At 29.7% G+C, this 26,485-nt stretch overlaps 13 protein-coding genes and 3 non-coding genes across 16 annotated transcripts; 7 read left to right on the forward strand and 9 right to left on the reverse strand.

Moving 5' to 3' along the window:
• Positions 1-27: 27 nt before the first annotated feature.
• On the reverse strand, positions 28-3,959 carry NAEGRDRAFT_73995 (uncharacterized protein; the record flags this gene model as incomplete). Its single annotated transcript, XM_002671013.1, has 3 exons — positions 28-2,276; positions 2,321-3,566; positions 3,615-3,959. The coding sequence occupies 3 exons, from the start codon at positions 3,957-3,959 to the stop codon at positions 28-30; spliced, it is 3,840 nt and encodes a 1,279-aa protein (XP_002671059.1).
• A 226-nt stretch (positions 3,960-4,185) lies between these two features.
• Positions 4,186-4,266, forward strand: NAEGRDRAFT_t680. Its single transcript has one exon. It is a non-coding gene; the product is annotated as a tRNA-Ser (tRNA).
• Positions 4,267-4,323: 57 nt separating this feature from the next.
• Positions 4,324-4,668, forward strand: NAEGRDRAFT_73996 (uncharacterized protein; the record flags this gene model as incomplete). Its single annotated transcript, XM_002670971.1, has 1 exon — positions 4,324-4,668. The coding sequence occupies one exon, from the start codon at positions 4,324-4,326 to the stop codon at positions 4,666-4,668; it is 345 nt and encodes a 114-aa protein (XP_002671017.1).
• A 198-nt stretch (positions 4,669-4,866) lies between these two features.
• On the forward strand, positions 4,867-4,937 carry NAEGRDRAFT_t681. Its single transcript has one exon. It is a non-coding gene; the product is annotated as a tRNA-Gln (tRNA).
• Positions 4,938-5,058: 121 nt separating this feature from the next.
• NAEGRDRAFT_73997 (acetyltransferase) lies at positions 5,059-5,589 on the reverse strand (the record flags this gene model as incomplete). The annotated part of the gene is made up of 1 exon (XM_002671014.1): positions 5,059-5,589. The coding sequence occupies one exon, from the start codon at positions 5,587-5,589 to the stop codon at positions 5,059-5,061; it is 531 nt and encodes a 176-aa protein (XP_002671060.1).
• Positions 5,590-5,709: 120 nt separating this feature from the next.
• Positions 5,710-7,314, forward strand: NAEGRDRAFT_73998 (uncharacterized protein; the record flags this gene model as incomplete). Its single annotated transcript, XM_002670972.1, has 1 exon — positions 5,710-7,314. The coding sequence occupies one exon, from the start codon at positions 5,710-5,712 to the stop codon at positions 7,312-7,314; it is 1,605 nt and encodes a 534-aa protein (XP_002671018.1).
• A 188-nt stretch (positions 7,315-7,502) lies between these two features.
• On the forward strand, positions 7,503-7,850 carry NAEGRDRAFT_73999 (uncharacterized protein; the record flags this gene model as incomplete). Its single annotated transcript, XM_002670973.1, has 1 exon — positions 7,503-7,850. One exon carries the CDS (start codon positions 7,503-7,505, stop codon positions 7,848-7,850), a length of 348 nt encoding a protein of 115 aa, XP_002671019.1.
• Positions 7,851-7,997: 147 nt separating this feature from the next.
• On the reverse strand, positions 7,998-8,489 carry NAEGRDRAFT_74000 (uncharacterized protein; the record flags this gene model as incomplete). The annotated part of the gene is made up of 1 exon (XM_002671015.1): positions 7,998-8,489. The coding sequence occupies one exon, from the start codon at positions 8,487-8,489 to the stop codon at positions 7,998-8,000; it is 492 nt and encodes a 163-aa protein (XP_002671061.1).
• A 548-nt stretch (positions 8,490-9,037) lies between these two features.
• Positions 9,038-9,108, reverse strand: NAEGRDRAFT_t682. The gene has a single exon. It is a non-coding gene; the product is annotated as a tRNA-Asp (tRNA).
• Positions 9,109-9,549: 441 nt separating this feature from the next.
• On the reverse strand, positions 9,550-10,302 carry NAEGRDRAFT_74001 (uncharacterized protein; the record flags this gene model as incomplete). The annotated part of the gene is made up of 1 exon (XM_002671016.1): positions 9,550-10,302. One exon carries the CDS (start codon positions 10,300-10,302, stop codon positions 9,550-9,552), a length of 753 nt encoding a protein of 250 aa, XP_002671062.1.
• Positions 10,303-10,888: 586 nt separating this feature from the next.
• NAEGRDRAFT_74002 (uncharacterized protein) lies at positions 10,889-14,373 on the reverse strand (the record flags this gene model as incomplete). The annotated part of the gene is made up of 4 exons (XM_002671017.1): positions 10,889-11,047; positions 11,155-11,478; positions 11,964-13,909; positions 13,956-14,373. 4 exons carry the CDS (start codon positions 14,371-14,373, stop codon positions 10,889-10,891), a joined length of 2,847 nt encoding a protein of 948 aa, XP_002671063.1.
• A 185-nt stretch (positions 14,374-14,558) lies between these two features.
• Positions 14,559-17,362, forward strand: NAEGRDRAFT_74003 (uncharacterized protein; the record flags this gene model as incomplete). The annotated part of the gene is made up of 4 exons (XM_002670974.1): positions 14,559-15,363; positions 15,406-16,469; positions 16,623-16,725; positions 17,325-17,362. The coding sequence occupies 4 exons, from the start codon at positions 14,559-14,561 to the stop codon at positions 17,360-17,362; spliced, it is 2,010 nt and encodes a 669-aa protein (XP_002671020.1).
• Positions 17,363-17,684: 322 nt separating this feature from the next.
• Positions 17,685-19,122, reverse strand: NAEGRDRAFT_74004 (uncharacterized protein; the record flags this gene model as incomplete). Its single annotated transcript, XM_002671018.1, has 2 exons — positions 17,685-19,010; positions 19,066-19,122. The coding sequence occupies 2 exons, from the start codon at positions 19,120-19,122 to the stop codon at positions 17,685-17,687; spliced, it is 1,383 nt and encodes a 460-aa protein (XP_002671064.1).
• A 236-nt stretch (positions 19,123-19,358) lies between these two features.
• Positions 19,359-20,873, forward strand: NAEGRDRAFT_74005 (uncharacterized protein; the record flags this gene model as incomplete). Its single annotated transcript, XM_002670975.1, has 1 exon — positions 19,359-20,873. One exon carries the CDS (start codon positions 19,359-19,361, stop codon positions 20,871-20,873), a length of 1,515 nt encoding a protein of 504 aa, XP_002671021.1.
• A 141-nt stretch (positions 20,874-21,014) lies between these two features.
• Positions 21,015-22,046, reverse strand: NAEGRDRAFT_74006 (uncharacterized protein; the record flags this gene model as incomplete). Its single annotated transcript, XM_002671019.1, has 1 exon — positions 21,015-22,046. The coding sequence occupies one exon, from the start codon at positions 22,044-22,046 to the stop codon at positions 21,015-21,017; it is 1,032 nt and encodes a 343-aa protein (XP_002671065.1).
• A 1,140-nt stretch (positions 22,047-23,186) lies between these two features.
• NAEGRDRAFT_74007 (uncharacterized protein) lies at positions 23,187-23,702 on the reverse strand (the record flags this gene model as incomplete). The annotated part of the gene is made up of 1 exon (XM_002671020.1): positions 23,187-23,702. One exon carries the CDS (start codon positions 23,700-23,702, stop codon positions 23,187-23,189), a length of 516 nt encoding a protein of 171 aa, XP_002671066.1.
• Between the last annotated feature and the right edge of the window lie 2,783 nt (positions 23,703-26,485).

Below are 26,485 nucleotides of genomic sequence, written 5' to 3' on the forward strand. Positions count from 1 at the left end.
AATAATATAATTTTTATCTTAACTTGGCTATTTCTTATTTCTGGTTGATGATCGTGTCTTTCGTGGTTTCTCTTCTTCATCACTACTAGTATCATCAAAACTTTCTTGTTTCTTTCTTCTTCGAGTGGTAGTTTCCTTTTTTGATGTTTCCTTCTTTTCAAAGAATTTTGCATACTGAATCTTGTTATCATCACTCATAAGATCTTGAACAGTTTCACCCTTATTATTTTTTAGAGATAGATCTATTACTTCGAAAATAAAATCACAGCTGCGTGATTCTAAAGCATAAAAGGCTGCTGTTTTCAGTTCATTGTCTTGAGCATTTAGTGCATCTTGTCTGTTAACTGTTGAAAGATAATTAATCAAATCTTTCACTATGACATCTTTGTCGGGATAGTAATTAGGTTTTTGACATGCAAAGTGAATAAGAGTTTTTCCTGTATCGTCACATTTGGTTGTAATCCAAGGAATCAAAATATCTTTGCTCAAATCTGAATTAATGAGAATATTCTTTTTCTTTCTTCCTGTTGTATCTTCAAGTACAATATAAAACAATAGATACATTAATCCTTTCCAATAGCATATATCTAATAGACTGAAGTGGTGGTGCTTGTGGTTTTGTTTCCTTGGAGTGTTTTGTTTGGACCAAGCTAACTTGGCTTGAAACACAGTTTCCTCTAAAATGTTTAGCCAACCATTATTGTGGCAACAGTTTGGTGTGTCTTTAATTTTTTCTTCATTGTTTATAGCAATCTTGAAACGTGTACTAAACATCTTAAACCTCTCCTCAAGAGTTAAATCAGAAAAAAGAGATGCAATTGTTTCTGCCATTTCAATTTGTCCATCCTTATTCCCAAATCTATGTTTTCTTTCAACAATTACACCAATTAGTATTTGCAAAATCTCTTCCTTTGTAAAGTCATGTGTATATGAATTATCAGAAATAATAAAATAACAAATGTTAAAATGGTTTGATTCAAATGCTAACCGAAAATGTTTGATACTCCATTCTTGTTTTGTGGTAATATACATATTTCCTGCATCAAAAAGTCCTCTTTTTGCCAACTCATCCAAAATGGATGTACCATCTTTGAATGGCTCACTATAGAGATTATCTAAAATACTAAGAGAAGATTCATCGGAGAAGATTTGATGAATTTGTTTAAGAATTTCAGTGGTTTCCATAATTACTGCTAGTTGGACAATATTAAGATTGCCATAAAATTCATCTTCATGTCTGAATGAAGCAATAATTGTGGCAATATCTGTAAAATTTGGTGGTTGGTACCGAAATGCTGTTAGGGAGTGATCAAGTTTAATACCAAGAATACCTTTTAAATATGAAAAATCTAATGCCTCGGAGGATTTGCTTGAAATGACTGAGTAATAGAGTGCATCTGTTTTTTTGTTTGGAATATCAATAATATTTTCCAGTAGTTTTGCAGGGATGAGAGGATTATCTGAGTAGAAGATTTCATGAATATCAGAATGGGAATTATGTCTATGATGGGAGCACAATGATAATAAATATAAGAGTGGTGAAATGGGAGTACCCTTAACAATACAAATCTTGGTCAGTGTATCTTCAAAATTATCAAAATATTTGAAGATTGTTCTTAAGTTTTCCAAGTTTGGATTGATAATAGAATTAAATAGTTGCATTAACAATAAAGCTCTGTTGCGATCAAGATTACCCTTCTCATAATATGTATCAGACAATTCTGAAAGAGTCTCATTTAAATTACATCCTCTAACAAGTAGATTTTCTAGTAAATCAAGTGTAGAAATCTTTTCATCACAGCCAAAATAGAAATGTGAATTTGGTTCATCTGAATCGAGTCTTTCTATTACGTTGGTAAGGAAGCTTTTGTTGTTATAGCGTTTTGTCAATGTTTCTTCTGAAATTGAGTCAATAAGTGCTGTAACGTCAGTATCTGAGTTAAAGTGACCTAAAAAGTAAAACAAAGGAAGATTTTCATCTTCATCAATAGCATTAGCATCAACTCCTAACTGGATTAATTTGCTAACTATTCCTCTTGCTTTAGAGCACAAATTGATTAATTTGTGCAGCAAGTTTTGATTCTTTTCAAATTTCAATTCATTAATTGATAAACCATATTTTGAATACGCTTTTCCAAATGCATCAATTGTGGTTAATAATTCATTATTCTCAATATTTCTTTCAATTTCAATTCTTTTGATTAAACGTTCTAAAGGATTATAACCCTTATTATTTTTCATTTGAAAATATTCTACTGGTACTGCATCAATAAGAGCTATCAGGAGTGTTAAATATTTAAAAAAAGAATAAACTACTTACATGGAGAACAAGGATGTATATGAATGAGATTATTTCCTGTTGTTGGACAAACAAACTTGACATCACAACCAGCCTTAATCAAGGATGAAATAATATTTTCATCAATAGTGTATTCATTATTGCTAGCACCTGTCAAATATGAATGTAAAATGTTTAAATTCATTTCATCTCCATTCACAATACCTTTTACATCACCTAATGTAATAATAGATGGATTAAGAGTACATAAAAATTCAATAATTTCTGGTTGATGAGTGGATTTACTTCTCTTAATGAACAATAATAATGGATTGATTTCTTCATCACATACAAGTGGAAAATTAGATTGTTCAAATAATATTTTAAACATTTTAGGACTGGAAGTACGAGATAATACTTGAGAAATAATATTCCAATCAATATCCATTGGAGATAGTAGATTTTTGAAAAATTGTTTTTCATACATGTAATCAATGATTTCATCATTTTCTATATAAAGAATTTGAGAGTAAGAAGCAAGTAGAGGTGTACCATAGCCTCTTTCCACATGTTTTACATTCTCTTCTAAAATAAAGTCAATCAATGCTTTGCTATAAAGAGGTCCTGGTAATAATAGAATGTTCAATCTCTTAAGAGAGAAGTGTTGTTCCTTAACAAGGTATTTGAATAAATTAATTACATTTTCAGGAATAAGGCAATTTGTTACTGTTATAAGTGTTGAGTTATCTATATTCATTGCCTTGACAATAGAGCTAAATTGAGTCAAATATTTCTTATTAGTAATGGATTGAATATTTGTAATATCTTGTCTGTAAGTGATATTCATTTCTAAAGGATAATTTCTACGAGTATCCACAGTGAGTGGGCCAACATAAAATATCTCCATAGTTTGTAATTTGTGAAAAAGAGTCAACATGTTATTTGGTACATTAACTCTGGTACCAAAACCTGGTACAATTAACTTTTCAACATTTGGGAATAAAAGTGCCAATAATCTAATGCAATCATTATTTGTTCTAATATCACAATATGAATCATACCAAGGGAAATTATATTTCACTAATTCATAATCGATATCATTTCTTTGAATCAAGTCAAGTTCCTTCACATTTTGACAAATGACTGTATCAAAATCATCTAACCACTGTTGTGAAATACATCTAATATTTAAAAAGTATGGAAATGGAGGAACATATTCAAGTATCATGTGGAGAATATGTCTAGGTAAATAACAATCAAATTTAGGTAAATAGAAAAATCCTTGTTCCTATCCAATAAAATCAATTAATATCAAGGCTTTAGAATAAAAACTTACCCAATCCATTCTTTTGACTTTTTTACTTCTAGCATCCAATAAACGTTTAGTATTAAAAATACCAATAACAGATACTGATTGCTCACCATCCTCATCAACCATATTATCATCATTTCCCTCTTCTTCAACATTTTGTGAATCATCCCCAACTACTTCTTTAATTCTTTCTTCTGTACTCTTTTTTAATTTCTTTTTAGGAGCACGTAGTGGTTGTGGTGATTCATTTACTTTCTCTTCCGATGATGTTACAGAGTCATCAACATCACTCAACACTGAATCGACGGATTCATCTGATGAATAGTCAACATATTTAGTGGCTCGCTTTTTTCCAGTTCTTGGAGGCATTCTTTTTGTGTGTGATGAAAATTTTAGTATACTACCGAAACTAATAAAAAATCTTCAGATTAGGAAGAAAAAGCATTCTTCTAAATTCTTGAAAATGTAACAATTGGAACTTATTCGTACTCTAACCAATCAATTCACATCATGATATTTTTTAATAACAAGGCCGCAACAATAACTTTTCTTCTCCACTTTGCACAATTTTTGGATGTTTAAGGCAACTCTCGTAGCAGACTTGGCCGAGTGGTTAAGGCGACAGACTTGAAATCTGTTGGGGAAACCTTCGTAGGTTCGAATCCTGCAGTCTGCGTCTGAAATTTTGTTTGGATAGAAAGTATTCAATTTGGTTGGATATCCACTATAAAAAATGTCTCGCGCCAAGTCTAGTGATGTATTTCTTTTTGGTTTAATTTGTGGGTTTGTTTTATCAGCACCAACATTCCTATTAGCATGTAAATATTTCAAACAATCTCCATTACTAATTTGTCCAGTGACGAGTGCATCTTTGGGTTTTTTCTTTAGTGCTGCCTATCAATGGGAATGGGGAATCGGATGGCCAACTGGATTGGGATGTACATGTGCAATTACATTGAATAGTTTGGGTATGATGATGTTTACTTCGGATGATGAATTTGGAGAATGGATTTCTCTGATTGCATATACTGTTGCTAGTGGATTGATTGGAAGTTGGTGTGGAGCTCAATCACAATAATATATTGAAATATTGTACCTAAAATGAAACGCCATTAATTTTTATTATTTTCCTAGTTTGAAATTATTTGAATCATAACATTGTTTATCATGTATTCCAAGAATTCATCATAATTTTAAGCAACAATAGATGACTTTTTGATACAAGCTTAAATGAAAGAGGTAGTGAAATGTGAAATACTTTTATAATGAATGTGCTCGTCTCGTGGTGTAATGGTAGCATAGTGGACTTTGAATCCATTGACGGAGGTTCGATTCCTCCCGAGACGGTAACGTGGCGAGCCATGAAATTTTTTTGCTGATTGAACAATTCCTTTTTGGATTTAAATGATTGGTTTTAAAATAACATTTTTAAGAAGATTTACATATAAAAAAAAGAAAATATTTTTCATTAAACTAAATCCTTAATCATAATAATATCACATCTTGAACATAAATGTTTATCCTCACAATCAATAACTCTTGAAAATCCAAATTTTTCATACAATGCAAGTGCCTCCACTAAAACAGAAGCAGTTTCCAATTCCATTTGTTTATAATTCATTTCCTTAGCTTTTTCTATGGCTCTTTCCAATAATTTTCTACCTAATCCCTTTCCTCTATATTCCTCTCTCAAATACATTTTTCTCAATTCACATTTACTTTCGGATAATTTATAAATTCCACAACTGGCAATAATTTTTGATTCAATGGATGAAGAATTGGAATTTAATTCAACTATTTCTAAATAACCATTATTTGTAAAGTAATACTTTTCAATATTTAATAAATCATCATCAATATTATCGGAAGGATCTTGAATTTGTTTAAGACCATATTTAGTAAGAATTTGAGTGACCATTTCTAGAATTTGTGGTCCATCTTGTTCCGTTGCTGCTCTGAATGTGATGAAATTATTATTATCACTACTTGGTTTACTCATTTTTTTTATTAAATTAATATAATTTTTATTCAATTAAATATATTATTAGGTGGTGTGAAATCAATTTCAAAATATGAAATGGAAATGTTTTGGAAGATTGTAAGAATCTCTTTAAAAAAAATGTCAAACAATGAGGAAGGTGAATCACAACATTTACTTTCTAATAATGATCGGAATGAGAATAATCAAGACGAAATACAAACAAATCTTAATTCACCCAATAACGATCTAAATTTTTCACAAACTAATTCTCATAGTACTGATAATCATGAAACTCCTGATTCAGAAGAAACTCTTTTTATTAATTTAGGAAATAATTCATTCATTGAAAAATATCCATCAAGAGTAAAAGATGAATATAAAAAGATTATTTGCTGTCAATTAATTACTTTAATTTCAAATGAGAGAAAATTAACTAATTTCGTATATTTATTAGCTTGTTTATGGATGTTTATTTGTGTATTAATTGGTGGTTCATTATTTTCTGCTGCTCTGTCAACTGTCGATGAAGCTGATTGTGGAGCTGCTTCAATTATTTATAATGAATGTGGAAAATCATTGAATTGTACTGTTTATGATGGAAAATCATTGAATTTGAGAGGATCAATATTTCAATCTAATATGTTTCTAACAGTTTCGAATTTAAATAGAAGTATGAATGATAATATGAAACATGTCATTGAATTGGCATGTCCTGAATTATGTTACAAAACAGGAATGTGGGATTTTGAAAATTGTGAAAAATTTAACATGAAACTTTCGAATATTTGTTTAAATTACGATTCAGAATATTGTCTAGTGAGTGAATTGATGGTTGAAGGATTGACTTCACTAATAGAATTGAAGAGATTTGATTTGGGTGTTGTTTATTCATATTTTATTCAACCATTTCTTCCACTCATTCTAATCAATATTTTACAAAATGTTGCAGATATTGCTTTAGATTTAATTAGAAATACGAAATCACTTGGAAGAATGTTAACTATTTCAGTATTAACACTTTTATCACATTTACTTTATTTAATTCCAATTATTGTAAAGTATGAAAAGACATTTGGAAAGTGGAATATTTTCAATTTCTTTCAACCATTGATTTCTTCATTACTTTTACTTTCTTTATTGGAATTTATAATGCCATTCTATAGAGCTCTGTATTCGAATGTTCCTAAAATTACTCTTGGTGAAAAATTACTTTTATGGATTAAGGAAAAAAAGAATGGAAAGAAGAAATCGAATCAAGAGATGATTACTTTCAAAGAGACAATCTCTGTAAAACTGAGAAAGCACTTACACACCATCAAGCAAACTTTATTTAATTCTAAACTTGACATGAGTTATACTCCTCAAAACAATTCGAATCAAGAACAGGTGAATAATGAAGAGACAGGTGACAACAATTTAGTTAATCAAGAACATGTTTATAGATTGAATGCCATATTTCTACTCATTGGTTATTTAATATTACTTGCTATATTTGAAGGATTGTGTGGAATTGTCATGGCATTCAAAATAATTTCCATTTCAAGAGGTTATTTTATTTGCATTACAATTGCTTACTTGATCACTTCATTTGCATTCATTACAATTTTATGTATGATTAAGAAGGAAAAGAAATGGTTGGGATTCATTATTCAAATCATTATCATGTTTGTCTCGTTTTGTGTTATTGTTGGATCATTCACCTATGTTTGGATTGTATTCAATTTTCAACCTTATTCATACTAAACTATTCATTTATTCAACAAAATACTTATGTTTTTTATTTACAAATTATTATTTTATATAATTTATAATTAAAGTTGAGAAAAAAGAGAAAAATGTTTCTCTCAAACTCATAGCACAATAGAGGCGCTGGAAACTGAAATGTCCACTTTGTCTGTTCGCACTTTAAGAATTTGAAATAATTATTCGAAATGTCAGGTAATAACAAGAAAGGAACTCTTCCTTGGTTTTTTAAAGACATTAATTCAACTCATTTAAACTTTGAAGGAGACTTTGACAGAGAGCAACAAGAGGATGTAATAGTTGATAAAAGCTTGGGAGAAACGAACAAAAAAAGACAAGTTGAGGAATTTGGAATTACATTAGTTGCTGAGGAAGATAAGAAATGTTCAAATGAAATTAGTGATGCCATCTCATTACAAACAATTGAATTGAAACAACTCGAAGGACAAAACTTGCCTGAAGGTGAACGATTAACAGAAAAACAATTGCAAGCATATATATATCACTGCGTTCTAAATGGAAAACGGTTAAGATAGATTGTGCATTCGAGTACATGTTCGATAAGAATGAAGATGATGAAGACAATGAAGATGCAGCACGAGATAATCCTTGTACATAAATTTTGTATTTTTCATTCTTCTGGCATGGAAGGATATTTTGTTAAATATTTATTTGAAATTGTATTAATCAATAATCAATTTCCTTAACTTTTCTTCAATTTCTTCCTTTTCCTTTTTCACATTTTCACATTCTTGTTTCATTCTTTCCATTCCAATATTGAGCTGATCGCTGATGGTTCCTCCTAATAGCAAAACACTTTCATTTCGTGCTTGCATTTCTCTCTGATCCATTTCTAATTCTCTCAACATGTATTTTAATTTCAGAGATGTCATTTGGAATTCTTCAGTGTTTCTCTTTTTCATTTCTATCAATTCAATGAATTTTTTCTTGATTTCTGCAATTTCTAATAATTCTTGTACTGATTTTTCAACTCTAGAATCACTTCCTAACAATTTCGAATAATTCTTGATCAAGGTTCTCCAAAAAGTTTCTGATTGAACCAATTGCTCATGAGTTGATTTGTTAATAGAAAGAATGTTTTTTAAATGTTTAACAGAGAGATTGGAAAATATTTCAATTTGCAACTCGGATGGTAGATCAACAAAGTTTGACATTTTTTTTAATTTATGGAACTGAAGGGAAACAATTATCACGAGTTACAATGTGATGATGAGTGAGAATACACAATTTGAGATTCTCAATTATTATTCTCGAGATTTTGAAATAGCAGAAACCGTTCTATTAATTCAATTAAAAATTGTTAATAAATATTATATTCATAGGGGAATAATTGATGAAATTTTCATCTGAATACCAACTTTGCAGATTGTGATAAAAACGTATTAGGAAATATATTTCAATCGAAAAATATGGAAATAAAATCTGCAGAAGGTGGGATTTGAAATAGCGAAGCTTGCCCTTTGACCACTCGGGAACCCCTATTCTTACCAGCCATGGGTTGTGAATGGAATATTTGTGAATATGTAGATTGGCTCATTTAACAGAATTACATGGAAAAAAAAAAGTGTCTAAACTGAGATTATTCTTTCTATGGTTTTAAGAGATGAAATTTTGAAATTTGGTACCTGTGTATAGTACATATATTTCTTCATATGATTGAAAAATTAATACTCAAAACTAAAAGATAAAGCTAAAAATTAATCTCGAGTGCCGGGAATTGAACCCGGGTCGCCAGAGTGACAGTCTGGAATGCTACCACTATACCACACCCGATTTCATGTTAGTAACTGAAAACTAGCTCTTTCTATATGTTGATACCTATTATTTTTCATACGTTTATCCAACCTTGCTGAAACTCTCATAACTAACTTCAACACAAATGGCTAATTGTTGTTCAATAATTAGATTCCCAATGTTAATATTTAGTAGGTGTTATTTAATCTTTACCTCCTTTGGACAACATGTCACGAGAAATGAACATTTTAATAAAGTGTCCTAGTAATAATTTATTCATCTTCAATAGATTATTATATAAGTTAAGTGATACAATACAAGGAAGTACAAGATGATGATGATGATTGTAGTAGGGTTTGTTGTTGAATAAAGAGCGTGGAACTTTTTGTAGAGGAAGGTTCATGATGAAATCAAATTTGGGAATTATTGGGTATGAAGGGTATGAAAAGGAAAATTATCAATGATAAAAGTGGATTAATACTACTCTTCTGTAGGGTATGGATTGCTACTGAATGCCATCTTTCCAATTAGACTATCTGTGATATCAACAAATCCGTGTGGTTTTGAACCTCCTCTATTATTCTTGCTCTTTTCAACTTTGACCTTCTTTGAGTAGGCTCGTGTAAAGGAACTATCTGTGAATTGGAAACAAATTTCAGCTTGGGATAATTCATTTTGAGATTTACCACCCTTTCTACTTGTTTGTTCATAGAAAGTTTCAACAGAATTTCTGAAACGTTTGCATGATTGTAGTTTCCCATCGGATGATTCAATATGAGTGGTAATTTGTTGTACGGTTTCATCTCTGAATTTAATATCAATAATCATGTATATGGTCTTTTCTTCTCTCCAATCGATTTCAATATTGAGAATATTGGTCAGAAGGGTATTTTCTTCAAATCCCTTTCTATTGGTAATCTGAACCAGATAATTACCAGAATCTCCAGAATTAAATGGTTTGGTTTTTCGTTTTTTAGTATTCTCATTCTTCACTCTCGATATATTATTATTATTATTATTATTGGTGCTACTACTTGTACTACTCCTATAATTATCATCATATGAAACTTCTTCTTCTCCATCTGAGTGTTCTCCCTCTGATGATTCATTAGATGAGTATTCTTCCGATGACTCATAGCTTTCCTCTAATTTCCTCTTTTTGGTGAGTGAAATCAATAAGTTTGCTGCATCCTCTATTGACTTGATATCCATTTCTTGAACTGATAACATCATTTCATTATACTACACGATTTAACGTGAAAAATCAAATACTTTCAAAAAGACTGAATAATCTCAAATATAAAAATTTCTACTATAGTGTCGACTCAAAATGATGATGACTCTATATAAATTACTGCTGTGTGATGACGAAAACCGGAGCGATGGTAATCTTTATCGTTTTTTTACTTTTGAAAAAATCAAAAAGCGCGGCAAACAACTTGTTCGCTAATATTTTTGTGATTCGTTTTTTTAACAACAAAGTTTTCTTCTTTCACTTGGAAAAACCCGCTAAAAAACTTTGCAACAAGAGGAAGAAAACACAATTGTTCCCTACTGGCAATCTCATCACCATCAATCATTTTGTTGTGAACATGCCTGATTGCGCAAATATTGTTGCTGAAATATTGGAATCAATGATGATTTACGGATAAAGGGTTCATTGTGGTATCATGATGGTAATTAATCTGCTTGTTGTACACCAACATCATCAACGTTGCTATGAGACAAACCAACAACAGTGATAATGAGAGTGATGGATGGCTTGTTTCAATTTTGATTACATCACCACAATATTCATATGGTTCTTTAGTAGTATAATTTACAAGCCTTTTAATTGTTCTGCAAATCCTTGATTGAGACAAACAATGGAACGTTTCTTCTTTACATTACCATAGTATGCTTCTTCAAATGTCATTCCCTTCTTCAACATCAAGTAGGCTGTTACTATGGAGGCACTTCTACTCACTCCTCTTGAACACTTTTAATAATAATTTAATATAATTTAATATAATTACAATGATGATTATTTAGATATTGTTTGTAGTTAATATATTTCTATTTGAATTTTAATCAGAACAAACCTACATGAACAAGTACTCTATTATTTTCATCTCCATTCAGTGCATTGTCAATAAACTCTGCACATGATTTAACATCTTTTGTAATGTTATAAACTGGTAAATCGACAGCCTTGATATGATAATATTCAATTTGAGATGTTTTCTCATGTTTCTTAATGAGCCCGAAACCACATACACAAATATGAGTGAATTTATAGGGTTCTCCTTTTAATATATTGATATCTGCATAGGCAGCATCTTCACTTCCGAGAAATAATCGTGGAATAATTTCATTACAATCTAGTTCATCATTAACTTTTGACATTTTTATTTGCCATACTTTTGAATACTAGAAATAATTAAACGAAAAGTATTTTCAATTTACAACTTAATGCTGCTTTCTGATATTGAAATAGGTTTAGCTAATTTTTGCAAAATTTCTTGGTGGTGTTTTTTTGTTGATACAACATACATCCCACCAGCTTTCAGCTCGTCTTTTTCACTTAATAAATCCATGGACAATTCATCATAAATACAATCTACATTACTAAATTTTTGGCAAAAAGTCAGTATGTCCCCTTTGTTTCTTAGAGGAACTTTAAAGCTTTGTTTAAATTGTTCGCAATCGAATTGTATGGAAATGAATGACAACTTGTTCTTGTTGCACGTTTCTTCTGAAAATCTGTCCAAAATGTAGGAATAAATAATTTCAAAATCTGAACCAAAGTGTTTCGCATCTATCTCCATTGCCATTGATGGACTAGATTGGAATGCTTCTAGCTTGTGCTTCCAGTGAAAATCAAAGATTTTGGACTGGCTTTTGCTGACACATACCAAACAATCATCAACTCCCTCTATTAAGAGAGCCAAACTGGCAGCCATTATGTTCCATTCCTCCTCATACATTCTATCTTCTTCTACAATCAAAATAATGAGGTCATAAAAGGACAGTTTTACTTTCCTTGATGTGTCTGATATAACATCCACTGAACAAAGATCGCCAAGAGGTGATAATTGAATGAAATTTACGAGTACTTCAGCAATATCATTTTCTGCATGAATTGCAATAGTGACTTTTTGTTTGGTAAGTTCCTTTCGGATTTCATTAAAGCGGCTTATCATGGTAACAGCATTAGTATTCTTTTCATTTGCTTTCAAATGTAATGAATTTTTTTCAATCGTTTCTTCTATCAATCGGTAATTCACAATTTGTTGTTGAAATGGTGACAAATTTTCTTTTGTTAAATAGAATAATCTCTTGCAAAGATCAAGATATGATTGGATGGTGTGTGAATGTTTTTGAGAGATGGCTAGATTGATATAACTTGAAGAACCAATTCCAACACACATGGTGGTAAGAATACTCTTTATGCTCAAGCCTTTTCCAATACTTTCGCTTGCACCTCTTAGTGAATTACCTGCCCTTGGTATTGAACTTATTGAGAGATACTTATACAAATGGAAAGAACCGTAAGCTGCCACTCCCAATCCAACTAGGCCAATAATTCCATACAGTGCATAGGAAAGCAGTGAGCTGTCTTCCGAGGAGGATATCTTTTGAATGAAATTATCTATTTTCATCAAAAGTGTACCTTTGTCAATATCAAAATCTTCATCTTGAAGAGTTGTGAAATCAATATCAAGCATCTTTTTTAGGTAATCCGAACTTAAGGAACTTTTTGACAATCTGCCAGTGTGAAGATGCTTCACAACCATAAACAATAGGTTAACTGGATCCATACTGGAAACTACCACTTCTTGTTTACTATTTGGGCTAGGTCTAGCAAAGTATACTGCGAACACAAATGATGTTTTTCCAAACCAATAATTCACCTCAAACTGAATGCTTATACTGTCCTCAAGTTTTTCGTCTGATTTGATTGTAAAACATATATTATCAGAGTTAATTACTGGCGTTGAAATGGAGATATTGGTTTTAGAGCTGGTCATATTTAAAATTGTTTTGAAAATACCATTTCTATCTGAAATGTGGATTTTAAATGAACGATCTTTCATATCTGAAACAAAATAAGTAGATTTACCTAATTGTTTCTCAATCATCTTGCTGTTTTCATTGATAGAAGCAATTCTTGTAAGGCAAGGTTCGATCTCACAAATATCAAACATCATACTTTTAACTTTTCTATGGTTGGGTGTTGATATTACAAAGAGGGAATGAAACGCATTGATGTAACTAATCATTTTACTCCTTTCTAAAAAGGTAGTATCAGTAATCTCACCTGTTGATGCACTAATCGCATCTACATTGAAAGAGACAATTTCACTAGTACTGAATGTATAGAATACTCCAATCTTTGAGTATGTTAACCATTCAATTATTTTGGTTGCTATTGTCGGGAAGTTTGACTTTAGCTTGGGAGTAGCCATTGTAACTAATTTCCAAAATAATCCAGAGAAAGTGAACAAATCATCGTTTACGTAATCTGAAATCTGTTTAAACGAGTCAACTAGAGTATCAAAAGTGGAAACTCCATCCACCAACAACTTTACAAAATTAACTTGATCTACCTTGATAGGAGATGAGTGTTTGGTAGGTTTTTCAGAATAGTTTGCTATTTGTTGAAGTGCTAGTAAACAAGGTTGTACCAAATCTTTTTCGTAGAGAAACCATAGAAATTGTTTTGAGTATTTGGAAATTTCTTCCTTGACCACACTAGATGCAAAAAGTGGAGCTCCAAATCCCACACAATAGACATGTTCTTTCTTTTTAGGCTTTGAGTGGAGCACTCTAATAGCAGCCAATCCAGCTAGAGAACCTCCTGAATTAGTTATGTCATAATTTACATTGGAGGAGACAACACTTACCAATTGAATGTCCGCAAAATACTACCTTGTAGCCTTTATCTAAATAATCAATGAAAAAATTCATTTGCATAGCACTTATTTTTGCACTAAAGCCTCTATGGTAAGATCCATTGCTTTCCTCCAAAGAGGTCGGAAAGCAATTTAAATTTGCCAAAATGTCTGAAACAGTTTCACTACCCTTGAATGCTACGTACAAAATTTTGGGATCTGATGATTCAGCCATTAGAAAGGGGTGAATATTCATGTCAGTTGATTTAACAAGTTGATCAACTATTACATTGCAACCAGAATAATTGCCAATATGTTCAACAGGGTCTTGTGAGTAACAACAATCAGAAAGTATGGCACATGTACTGATTATTTCTTTGCTAATATGAATGTCTTTAAGATGCTCATCAATGGTTTGTTGTTTGGACATTTTTTACAATAGAATTAATAACGTTTCTGAGAAACGTGATGACAAATTGAAAAGAAAAAATCCCATCTTGTAAATAACTATTTAACCAGGAAATCCGATACTTTTAATAACGTTTGCAAAAAAGAAAACAATACCAATTCCTTATTCTTGTTGTCTTCATTCTCATTCATTCATATGTCAAAAAAATGAAACCAATCACTTTGTGGTTGATTTGTGCATTTCTCATTTCTATTGTTCATGGTTCTCTCAAGATTTATAATGGGGAACCAGTAAATGAACACATTCCTTTCATTGTGAGTTTAAAGATACCAAATGATTTGTGTGGAGGAAGTATTTTGAATGAACGCTTTATTCTTACCGCTGCCCATTGTTTTTGGTTTGCCAAAGAATGTGAAGATATTATAGTGGGTGCTGGTTCTAATATTCTGGACGCTCCATTACAACAAAGAAAAACACCTTTTCATAGGGATCAGTATGTGCCACCTACATTCGATGCGAAAGGAAAATGTTTATTCTCCGATCTAAGAATTGTTGATCTTGGAGCTGGTAATGAATTAATATTTGACGGTACAGTTTCACCAGCTTTATTAGACACTAATGGTCCCACTGTGGGTGCGAGCGTTACTTTTGCTGGATGGGGTATTAGAAATGAAAACTCTCCTCATTCACAAAAACTGTTCAAAACAACAGAGATTATTCAAGATTATAAGACTTGCCCTATTACTGATGAAAATTTTTTGCATTGTACACCAAATGAAAGTAGTGGTCAATTTTGTGCATGGAACGAAAAAAGTATTTCTTGTCCAGGTGATTCTGGAAGTCCAGTATTTTATGTAGCTAATGACAAGTCCAAAATAGTTACTGGTGTGGTTAGTGCTACCACTGCTTATGAAAAGAAAACATGTTTGCAACCTGGCCAGAAGGATTTACACACATCAGTAGCAAAACACACTAATTGGATAATAGAATATACAAATCAAAATACGTTATGTAAGTTTTCCAAATGTTACTTTGACTATATATATTTAAAAGATGGGTGGGGAAGAATGGATGACCACTTTTTATTCTGGAGAGAAAACCCTTCACAAGACGATTCCTTAACCAATCCAAAGATTATTAAGATGAATCCCTCTGAAGGTGTGATGCCAATATTGAGAAAACTGAGACCAACAAAAGGAAAGTTTGCACTTGGTATCTCCGCTTCAAATAGACTATATTTATGGGGTAGAGGAAACCAATATCAATTAGGAAATGGGAAGAATTCTGACATTCTCCATCCAACTGTTCATAATTTTGTTCTAGAAAATATTTTAGATGCATGTGGGGGTTATTCACATTCACTAGCCCTTAGTACTGATGGTAAGGTTTATGAATGGGGAACACTCGCCGACGCTATTAAGAAGACACCAACTGTAGTTGTTTTTCCCAATAATGACAAAATCAAAAGTATATCCTGTGGCCACAGTCACAATCTTGCAGTTTCACAAGATATGAAAAGATTGTATTTTTGGGGTAAAAATCAATATGGAGAGGGAGGGAATATTAAGGGTGCCTGTGCATCAAATCCTAAAGCATTCATCGAGCGTCCAATCCTTATCTCAATCGATAATAATGATTTTACCATTATTAGTATTTGTGCAGGAGATTCAACCAGTTATGAAGTAACATCAAAGGGACATGTTTATTCTTGGGGTTATAATGAACAATCTCTTCTAGGAACAGGTATTTCTAGTATTTGTATTGGAATACCAACAAAAATATCTGTGGAAAATGCAGAAAGAATGTATTGTGGTGATCAAATGTGTTTTGTAAAAGCTGTTAACAATGTGTACGGATGGGGAATTAACAAGTTTAATGAGATAGATGAATCTGGACTTCCAATTATAAGCCCCATCATTACAAACATTGAAAGCGCGTCTGATATTACGATTGGAAATGATTTTGTTTTATACAAAATATCTGATAGTTGGTATGGCAAAGGAAATAATTATATGGTATCGGGTCCTTCTAACTTTAACAAAGGAGTTGATATTGAATGCACAAACTATTATTGCTTTGTTTTTGGTCAATCAGTGAAACTGAGAATTGATGTAACAGTTTGTTATTTTGTTTCATTAGCATTGAATATCATATTTTTTTGTTTAGGCTTAATATGTATCAAGAAAAGGTCAACGAAAATGAGATTATATACACCTTGTGTTTTTCCATTTTTAATGTTATGTTTGAGAATTTATCAAATTTATTTCAAGTTCAAATATAATCAAAATTATGGACTGTTTGAGTCTGGTTTAGGTGACTATGAAATTTTATTGATTTTATTCTCATTATACACTCCTGTAGTATTAAGAAACAGTATTTTAGTCAATTTAACTGAATATCTTGAAAAAGTGGTAAACAGATTTACCATTAGGCTTTGGAAAATATTTACCTCAGAGTTGTTATTTATTGGGTTTATATTATTGGCCTTCTTTGGAATGGCATGTCCGATTTTTCTCAACCTCAAAGATAGACGTATTGTTATTATTGCTATTATAATTTTTTTTTTTATTATGAATATTTTATTGCAATATGTAATACCTTTTATTCAATTTTGTTTGCATATTAAGAGGAGAAAATCAATTATCAACTTTTTTGATTTTGATGATCCGCTCCACTTAAGAAAGGAGTATTTGAGTGCCTTTTTGACTGTTGTGGTTAACCTATCTTTTGGATTTATTCTGACACCCTTCAGCGTTATCTGGCAGGTTAATGTTATTGTTCTACAACCAATTTTTTTTATTTTCTCAATGGGAGGATTAGCTTGTGCGATAGAGTTTATTAATAATTTCAGGAAAATATCAAATGCTTCATTGAATGAAGTGCTCATCATTCCACGTTTGTTTGAATTGTTGAAGCAATATGCAAAAAGAGAGCTGACTTTTGAAAATGTCGTTTTACATGAAAAGATACAGGAAATAAGAGAAATGGTGGACGAAAGAGAAGTTTTTGAAAAGCTAAAAGAGGTCAATCGAGATTTTTTCTCAACATTTTCAAAATATGAGGTTTCAATCTCGAAAAATTCTAAAACAAATTTGAAGAAATGGTTCGGGGAGATAGGCGTGATAGAGGATTCAAAGATAGTCCAATGGAGCAAAGAGAGTCTTTTAGAAACAGCAGCAACAAGACGAAATTCAAGAGTATTATTTTATTTTACCTCCACATTCACCTCTATCATTGAAAAGGACATACAAAGCAACTTGGGTGCTACGTTAGAACGATTAAAACACACACGAGAGTTTAAGATGAAAGTTTAAGCCTATCAGAATAAATACTTATTTATTTGCCTTTCCTATAATTTCTGTAAACTTTTTAAACATTGTTACAACCTCAATGTCATGATTATATTTCAAGAAGGCTGATGGATTCATAGCAATTTCATTAATTGCATTTACAAGTCTTGGATTTTGAAATCCTCTCATTAAATATTCATCTCCAGAAACAAGTTTCATTACATGTGGATTGACAAAGTTTGGGACATGTCCAGATGTGGAAGCACTACCATTATTAGAACTGTTACTATTGGTTGGTTTAGAAGAACTATTTGAACTAGTGGAAGATGATGTTGTAGAAGATTTTTGAGTTGTTTGTGAATAGGTTGTGCTTGATTGTTGTTGTTGGGGTGGAGTACTTTGTTTAGTAGTAGCTGTATTAGAAGTAGTAGTAGTTGGGTTTTCCTCCTTCTTTTCCACACTTCTGATATCATTAATTTGATCAATTAATTTATCAACCTTATCCATATTAGAAATATCACTATTTAACTGTTTAAACATTTCCAAATCCTTCTTTGCCAAATCAACCTTCCCAAGAGCTAATAAAGCTTTTCCTCTCAAATTGTAAGCTTTTCCAGCATCTGGATTGAGTTTAATTGCTTGATCACAATCTCTCCTCACACTCAATGGTTTGTTCATCATTGCTAAACATTCAGCTCTCTTAATAAATGTCATTGCAGATTCTCCATTTGAACATTCAATTGCTTTTCCATAATAAATTGCAGCTAATTGATATTCATTCTTTTTGAAAAGGTCATTTCCTTTCTTTGTACATTCATTGGCCACTTTCATATCCTTTTCCTTTACATTTGATGTTGAATCTGACATGTTCATTATACTCATATATTTTGAATCACTGTTTGTGAGTACAGTCTCCTTTTCAGGTTCAATTATTTTCTCCTTAGTTGCTGTTGGTTCAGAAATGAGAGGAATCTTTGGTGAGTTAGAAGTTTCCTCTACATAACCATTATTAATTGCCGTAGACTCTCTAACATTGGTCATTTCCTTCATTACATTCTTTTCCTCAACTGGAGGTTTGTTCTCCTTTTTATCATTAGTGACTTGTTGATCATCAATTTCCAAAATCAGTGATTTAGTTTTTACTTCCTTAATTAAAAATCCTTCAGGTTCCTCTTCTTCTTGTAGTTCCTCTTTGAATTGTTCTTGTTCCGATGATGAATTAATTATTGTTGATGATGAAGGTGATGATACATTATTTACAAAAGGAGTTGAAACGAATTTGGTTGCTCCACAATCATTAATCAGAAAATCCTTAAAGAAAGCTAACTCTTCACTATCATCCAAAACTCTAGGATTGTATTTAATATACTATTATTATATTAGTTACGCTTATAATGAAATGAAATATATAAATACAACAAACCTTTACAAATTGCTTCAAGGAATCTAGTTGTGAGACTGAAAACTTGATACCCTCCATTATGTTACTTCTTTTTTTAGGCTTTGAAAATCATTCTCTTCATACAACAAACAACTGATGTTCTTATAAATAATACAAAATGACTCTAAGATAACAACTAGATTAAAGTACATCAAACTACTCCCTACACTAGAATAATTCGGCTCCTAACTTGTAATCTCGATATCTCAGGAGAGTCTATTAGATTCAAAATATTCAAAAAAAAGCCGTTACACTAAAAGAACTATTTCATCATCATGAGTGATAGTAATAATAGTCATCATCATCGTAGTAGTAGTGAAAAGAGATCATACCATCATGATGGTGGTTATAATAATTATGGAAATTCAAGAAGTGGATCATCATCATATAGGAGACGAAATTACAAGAAACAAAAATATCAAAACTACTCCGATTCTTCTTCTTACACAAATAATAGTACAAATTCATCATCTAATGATGATAATAATGGATCATCTAATAACAATACTAATACATCATCATCATCATATTCAACAGGAGGAGGAAACTATTATAATAATGAAAATTATATTTCAAAATATCCATTTGCCATACGGAATGTAACAGATTATATTAATCAACTATCATCTTCAAATACATCATCATCATCAGATAATTTAAATACCACCAATGATAATAATAATAATAATACTACCACCTCCTCTTCCACCAATAATAATAATTTAGATAATAATTTAAATAATAATTTAAATAATAATAATTTAGATAATAATAATTTAGATAATAATTTAAATAATTCAAGTCAAAATGTAATTAGAAATTATTTTTCCAATTCTAAGAAGTATCGTAAAATTCCCAAAGGTTGGCCACAAGTAACACCCTTATTTGGAGAATTAATACCCAATACTAAATTTATTCCACTTAAATGTCCATTAAGTCCACAATATTTTAAATATCCAAATAATTCATCCATTTCATTAATACAAGAACATTTTAATACCAAATATGAACAAGATATTGGATTAATAATTGATTTATGTTGTGTTGAATTTTATAAAAAGAATGATTTACCTTTAAATATGAAATATTTATCATATTATATGAATATTCATGATTTAAATAAGAATTTAAATGTAAAATTATTTACAGAACAAATGGATACAATTGTAAATGATATTGATTTATATATTTCTAATAATCCTACTAAATATATTTTAATTCATTGTACACATGGTTTAAATAGAACTGGTTTTGTAATTTGTTATTATTTATTAAAAAAGAAAATTATTGAAAATGTTGAACAAGCAATTGAAATATTTAAAATTCATAGAATGACACGTACTGGTTTATATAATCCTTTTTTTATTGATTTACTTTTTGAAATGTTTGATCAAACTAATTCTGAAATGTATCAATTAATGAAATATCCAGATCCAATTCAACATTCACGTAAATCTATTAGAAAGGAATTTTATAAACCATGGTTAAAAAGAAATAATCATTTAGAATGTTTTAAACATTATCATATTTTAAAATCAATTAATTTATTAAATAAGAATGATAATAAGGATGATAAGGATGATAAGGATAGGAATGATAATAGAGATGATAATAGAGATGATAATAATGATAATAATGATAATGAAGAAGGAACGAAGAAGAATATTTCAAAAACAGATAATGATGATTCAAGTACAAGATTATCAGATGATTTAGATTCACTTAACAGTGATAAGGAAGAAGAAGAAGATTTGGAAGAAATTGATGATGAGGAAATGACAAGAAAATAGAAATTTAAAGAGGAATAATCTCTATTGCAATTTCAAAAAAAAAGAAACTCGAAAATTTTATAGAATTTCAACAACAGTTTTATCACAAACATTTAAAATGTTTTCTAATCCTCTTATTGTCAATATATTTAAATTAAATGGTTAAATATTTAAATTTGTTGGAAGTATATAATCTCCACTGTATCCTTCTTCACCTGTTCCTGCTGTTATTGTAATTATTTCATTATTTAAATCTATCATTTTAATTTGATGATTATCAGTATCAGCAATATATAATATATTATTAATTGTTACAAAACAACCAAGTGGTGAATTTAATTCTTTGACCACTGCTGTATTAATTAATCCTGTTTTTAAATCAATTTTTCTAATTGAATTATTATCTCTATCTGCAATATATAAATTATTATTATTATCAAAACAAATATAAGCAGGGTAATTGAGTAAATTGTTAAAAGCATGATGATCATATTCATTATTACCATTCTTACCATCAATACCTGCAACTTTCCATAATTTACCATTTTTATCAATCTTTCTTATGGTATGATTAGAAAATTCTGAAAAGTATAATTCATCATCTTTTGATATTGCAATTCCATATGGACAGTTAATTTGTGAATTTAAGGCTAATGAACCATTTTCACTTTCTCCACTTGAACCATTTCCTACAATAGTTTCTATTAAACCATTATCATCATCATCATTTAATGAAACTTTTCTAATTGCATGATTATCTCTATCAGCAATATATAAATAATTTCCATCATTTGATAAACATATTCCACGTGGTGAATTTAAAAAAGAATTAATTGCTAAATTACCATCACCTACAAGTCCATAATCTCCACATCCAACAATGGTTGATATTATTCCATTATTATCAATTTTTCTAATTCTATTATTTCCCAAATCTGAGAAATATACATTTCCATTCCTATGATTAACAATAACACATACAGGTTTATTAATTGTAGCTTGTGTTGCCTTAATATTATCACCATTAAATCCTGCTTCACCTGTACCTGCAATAGTAATAATATTACCATTAATTATTTTTCTAATACAATGATTTTCTGTATCAGCAATATATACCTCATCACACTGATTCATATCTTGCTCACTATGAACAAAAACACTGAAAGGACGATTTAACTTTGCCTTAGTAGCCATTTTTTTTTTATTTTCTTAATTCATCATCATTTAGAGTGATTTGTATAAATAAAGTATTGATGATTAATAATAATTTTGTAAAAGAATATTTTATTGTTAATTTGAACACATTTTAATTTTCAATCATTTGAAGAGAATCAATCTTAAAATCAAAACAATTTTTTCTAAACTGGAGAAAAACACCAATAAAACATGATTACAATCAATTTCAAATTAGCACTTCCAAAGTTCATATCATTTAAAAAAAAATGCAATTAGATGAATTGTGTATTTATAAAATTTATTCCTATCTAACACCAAGTGATTTATCTACAAGTGTTAGTAGTGTATGTAAAAGATGGTATGAAATGTCAATAGATAATGAATTATGGAGATATCATTGTTATTTAACTTTTTCAAAACAATCAAAACAATTAAATAGAAAAAAATTAAAATCATCAAATAATAATTCAAAAAATATTAACAATACAACCAATAATAATAATAATAATATTAATACAAATAATAATAGTAAAAAACAATTATCATTGGAAGAATTTACTGAATCAATTAAATCATCAAATGAATTATCTAATAATTCTAATAATAATATAAATGGTAATAATAATGAAATATTAAATTTAAATTATTATAAAACAATATATTATCAAAAAAAACATGTTAAAGAATTAATTTGTATTAAAAAAGGAAGTTTAGGTAAACCTAGTGATATTGTAATTGATGATGATATTTATATTTTAGAATTTAATAAATTAAATAATACTAAAAAAGGAAAATTAGAATTTACAATTAAAGAAAATGTTAATGAAGATTATTTAAATGAAATTTGTTTTTATAGAGATTTAATTTGTGTAACTGAATATAATAATACATTTATAGTAATTAATTGTTGTCAACCTCTTCATAAACAAACAAGAAAAAATCGTTCAAGTTATAAAATTATTACTAAATATGTATTTAAAAAAAATACAATTGAAAATTTTAAAAATAATTTAGAAAATACATGGGAATTTAAATTATTTAAAAATTCAAATATTAATATTTTTAAATGTTATAAAAATATTGAAATGTCAGGTCAATCTATTTTAATTAAAAATAAATAAATTATTAAAAATAAAATTAATAAAATAAAAAATAATTTTATAATAAAGTATAAGTTGGCACTTGTGGTTCAAAATCTTGATTTGTAATTTCTTCTTTAACACTTGTATCAATATATTGAATATGTAAAACAATTCTTTGATTTTCTTGTGTAATATGATATGGATTTGTTTGTGAAATTAAATCAGACTGATTAGACATTAAAATTTTAACAATTTTAGCCTTGCACAATGAATTATTCTTTAAATTTTTATAAATACTTGCTAAGAATACACCAACTCTATCACCAATAACACCATTATGATTTACATTATATACTTTATATTCAAATAATGGTTGATTAATTTCTATTATATCATTCTCTTTAACAAATAATTGTAATATTGAACATCCTAATGGTACTTGTTGTTTTTTAATCCATGTTCTATATATTTGTTTATTATTATCAGTTGTTGTTGATGTAGTTGTTGATAAAGATGAAGACGAGGATGATTCAATCTCCGAAGTTGTTGTTGATGATTCACTACTACTGTTGTTATCAGATGATGAAGACATTTTTTAATAATAGTCTATTTTCATAACATATTTGATACTTTCTAATAATAATGTAATTATAATGATAAATAAAATTATTAGCTATTGATAAGCCATTAAAAAGTGTTTGTGAACAACAAGTTCGTTTCAGAATAATTCCTATGAGAAGAAGTAAATAGTCATAATGCAAGTTCATCCATCATCATAACAGTGAAATAAATAATGGTCCGATGGTGTGCAATCTTCAACCTGGCCGCTTAATTTCTTCACATCAAAAGTTTCATTGTAATCTTTGCAATATCTCCACCTTCTCCTTGAAGCTCACCTCATGCGGCCATTTAGCTCTTGCAACCTTGCTGAGACTTTTCACTGGAAAATTCATTAACGCTTTTAATAAAGTGGCGCCAAACTTCAAAATCTAATCAAAAAAAAACAAAATCTAATTTATTATCGCATCAATCACATTGTTGCAAATTGTATCACACAACAGTTGTTTTTTTGATCAAACACACCACTTGCAGCTGTAACAATAACAAATATATAATTTGTGTATAATATTAAAATACAGAGAGGAGTGTGAAAAAGATGACTAGAGGTAGACCTAAAAAAGTTAAACAAGTTGTCATTGAACCTGAAGAACATTCAGATGAAGAAATGACTGATCAACAACAACAACAACAAACATCAACAATTCCATCATCATCTTCAGTTGCTACTAGTAGTACACCACCTACTGAAGAAGTTAATGTTTCTAATGATGATCAAAAAAAGGAAAATGACAACAAGAAGGAAAATACTAGTGTTAAATCAGAGAGACCTACTAGAAAATCTAAAGAAACTGCTAAGCGTATTATCCATAAAGCAATTAAACCTAAGGACAAATCTGCTACTACTACCACCACTTCTACTAGTGATGCTGAGGAAGAAGAACATGATGAAAAGGAGGAGGAAAAGGAAGAAAAGGATGATGAAGAAGAAGAAGAACCAAAATATGCTCCTCGTGTTTCTATTGCAACACAAAAGAGAAAGGCCAAATTAGAAAAACTTTCAAAGAAGAGAGGTAAAAAAGTTGAACTTTCAGCTGAAGAGGAAGAATCTGAAGAATCTGAAAGTGAAAGTGATAATGATGATAAAAAGAAAAAGAAGAAGAAAGCTGCCACTAAAAAGAAGGAAAAAAAGCCAAAGAAGGAAACTAAAAAATCCACCACTTCCAAAAAGAAGAAGAAGAAAAAGGATGATGATGATGAAGATCTTCATACTTCTGAAGGTGATAGTGAACAAGAAAAGAAGAAGAAGAAGAGAAAGACTTCCAAATCATCATCATCAACTAAAACTAAAAAGCCTAAAAAGATTAAACCTGGCATGTGTCAATTAGATGATGATATATTGAAAGCTATTAAGAAATGTAATGATGATCCATTTATTGATACATCAAATGAATTGAATACATTTGTTTCACCTGTTAGAACTAGTAAGGAAGGTTTTCGTGCATTACAAACAAATAATTATGAATTGTTAAAGAAGGTATTACAAGATGAAAAACATGTTAATAATCCATTCATTCAAAGATCAATTGATAATGATTGGAATATAATTGATTATGCTATACGTTCAAATGATATTAAGGCATTAGATTTAATATTTGATGAAATTAATAGTACTACAGGTATTTCTCGTTCACGTGTTTCACAATCACATTCAATTCAAACAATTGAAACTGGATTTGCATCAAAGAGAACTTATGGACGTGCAGTTAGAAATGTTAATGTTTCACGTGGTGGACGTGAAGGTATTGATGTTGCATTTGCTAAAGATTCAGAAGATTATTCAACTTTTAATTCATATAATAGTTACGCATTAATACAAGATGCTATTAAGAGAAGTGTTACATGTAGAGATGTTAAAATTGAAACTATTGATTATTTAATTGTAAAGAAGGGATTATCTACATTTGGTGAAGATGTTTTTTATGCTGCTATTGAATCTGGTAATGTTCCAATTGCATTACATTTAGCAAAGAAATTGAATGAACAAGATGGATTTGGTTTAAATCATTTACATGTTGAAAGTTTAGAAAAAGATGGTTCATCTGATTTTACTTCCTATAAGAGTGTTTCAATTACAAAGAAGGCAATTGCTAATGATGTTACACCTGTTCATTGTTCTGCTTTAAATCCAAATACAAAATATTTAAAGGAATTAGTTGAAGGTAATTCAGATGGATGTGCTGTTCTTGATAGATATCAGAGAAGACCAATTCATTTTGCTGCCTGTTCTTCTACAAGTGATAATATCAAATATTTATTAGAGAAGGGTTCAAATATTATTGAAAAGGATTCTCAAAAAAGAACACCACTTCATTATGCTGCTAAATATGGTCATTCACAAAATATTGAAATTCTATGTCCAAAAGATTCCAAGAATGGTAGTATTAAGGATAAATTTGGATATTCACCATTACATTTAGCAGCATGGTATAATCAAATTGATGTTTGTAAAAAATTAATTGAATGTGGTACAAATGTTGATTTAGCAGCTAAATTAAAAGAAACACCACTCATGTCAGCTTGTAAAAGAGGTAATTTAGAATTAATGAAAGTATTAATTGAAAAGGGTGCTAAAATTGAAAAATTATGTACCAGAAAGAAATCATTATTAATGTATGCAGCTATGAATGGATATTATGATATTGTAAAATATTTATTAGAAAAGGGAATGGATCCAAATCATAAGGATTCAGCTGGTAATTCTGTTATTCATTATGCAGTTGCTTATGGTTGGTTTGAAATTGTTAAATTACTTTT

This window comes from Naegleria gruberi, assembly GCF_000004985.1.
Source record: "Naegleria gruberi genomic scaffold NAEGRscaffold_65, whole genome shotgun sequence".
Lineage (NCBI taxonomy): Eukaryota > Heterolobosea > Eutetramitea > Acrasida > Naegleriidae > Naegleria > Naegleria gruberi.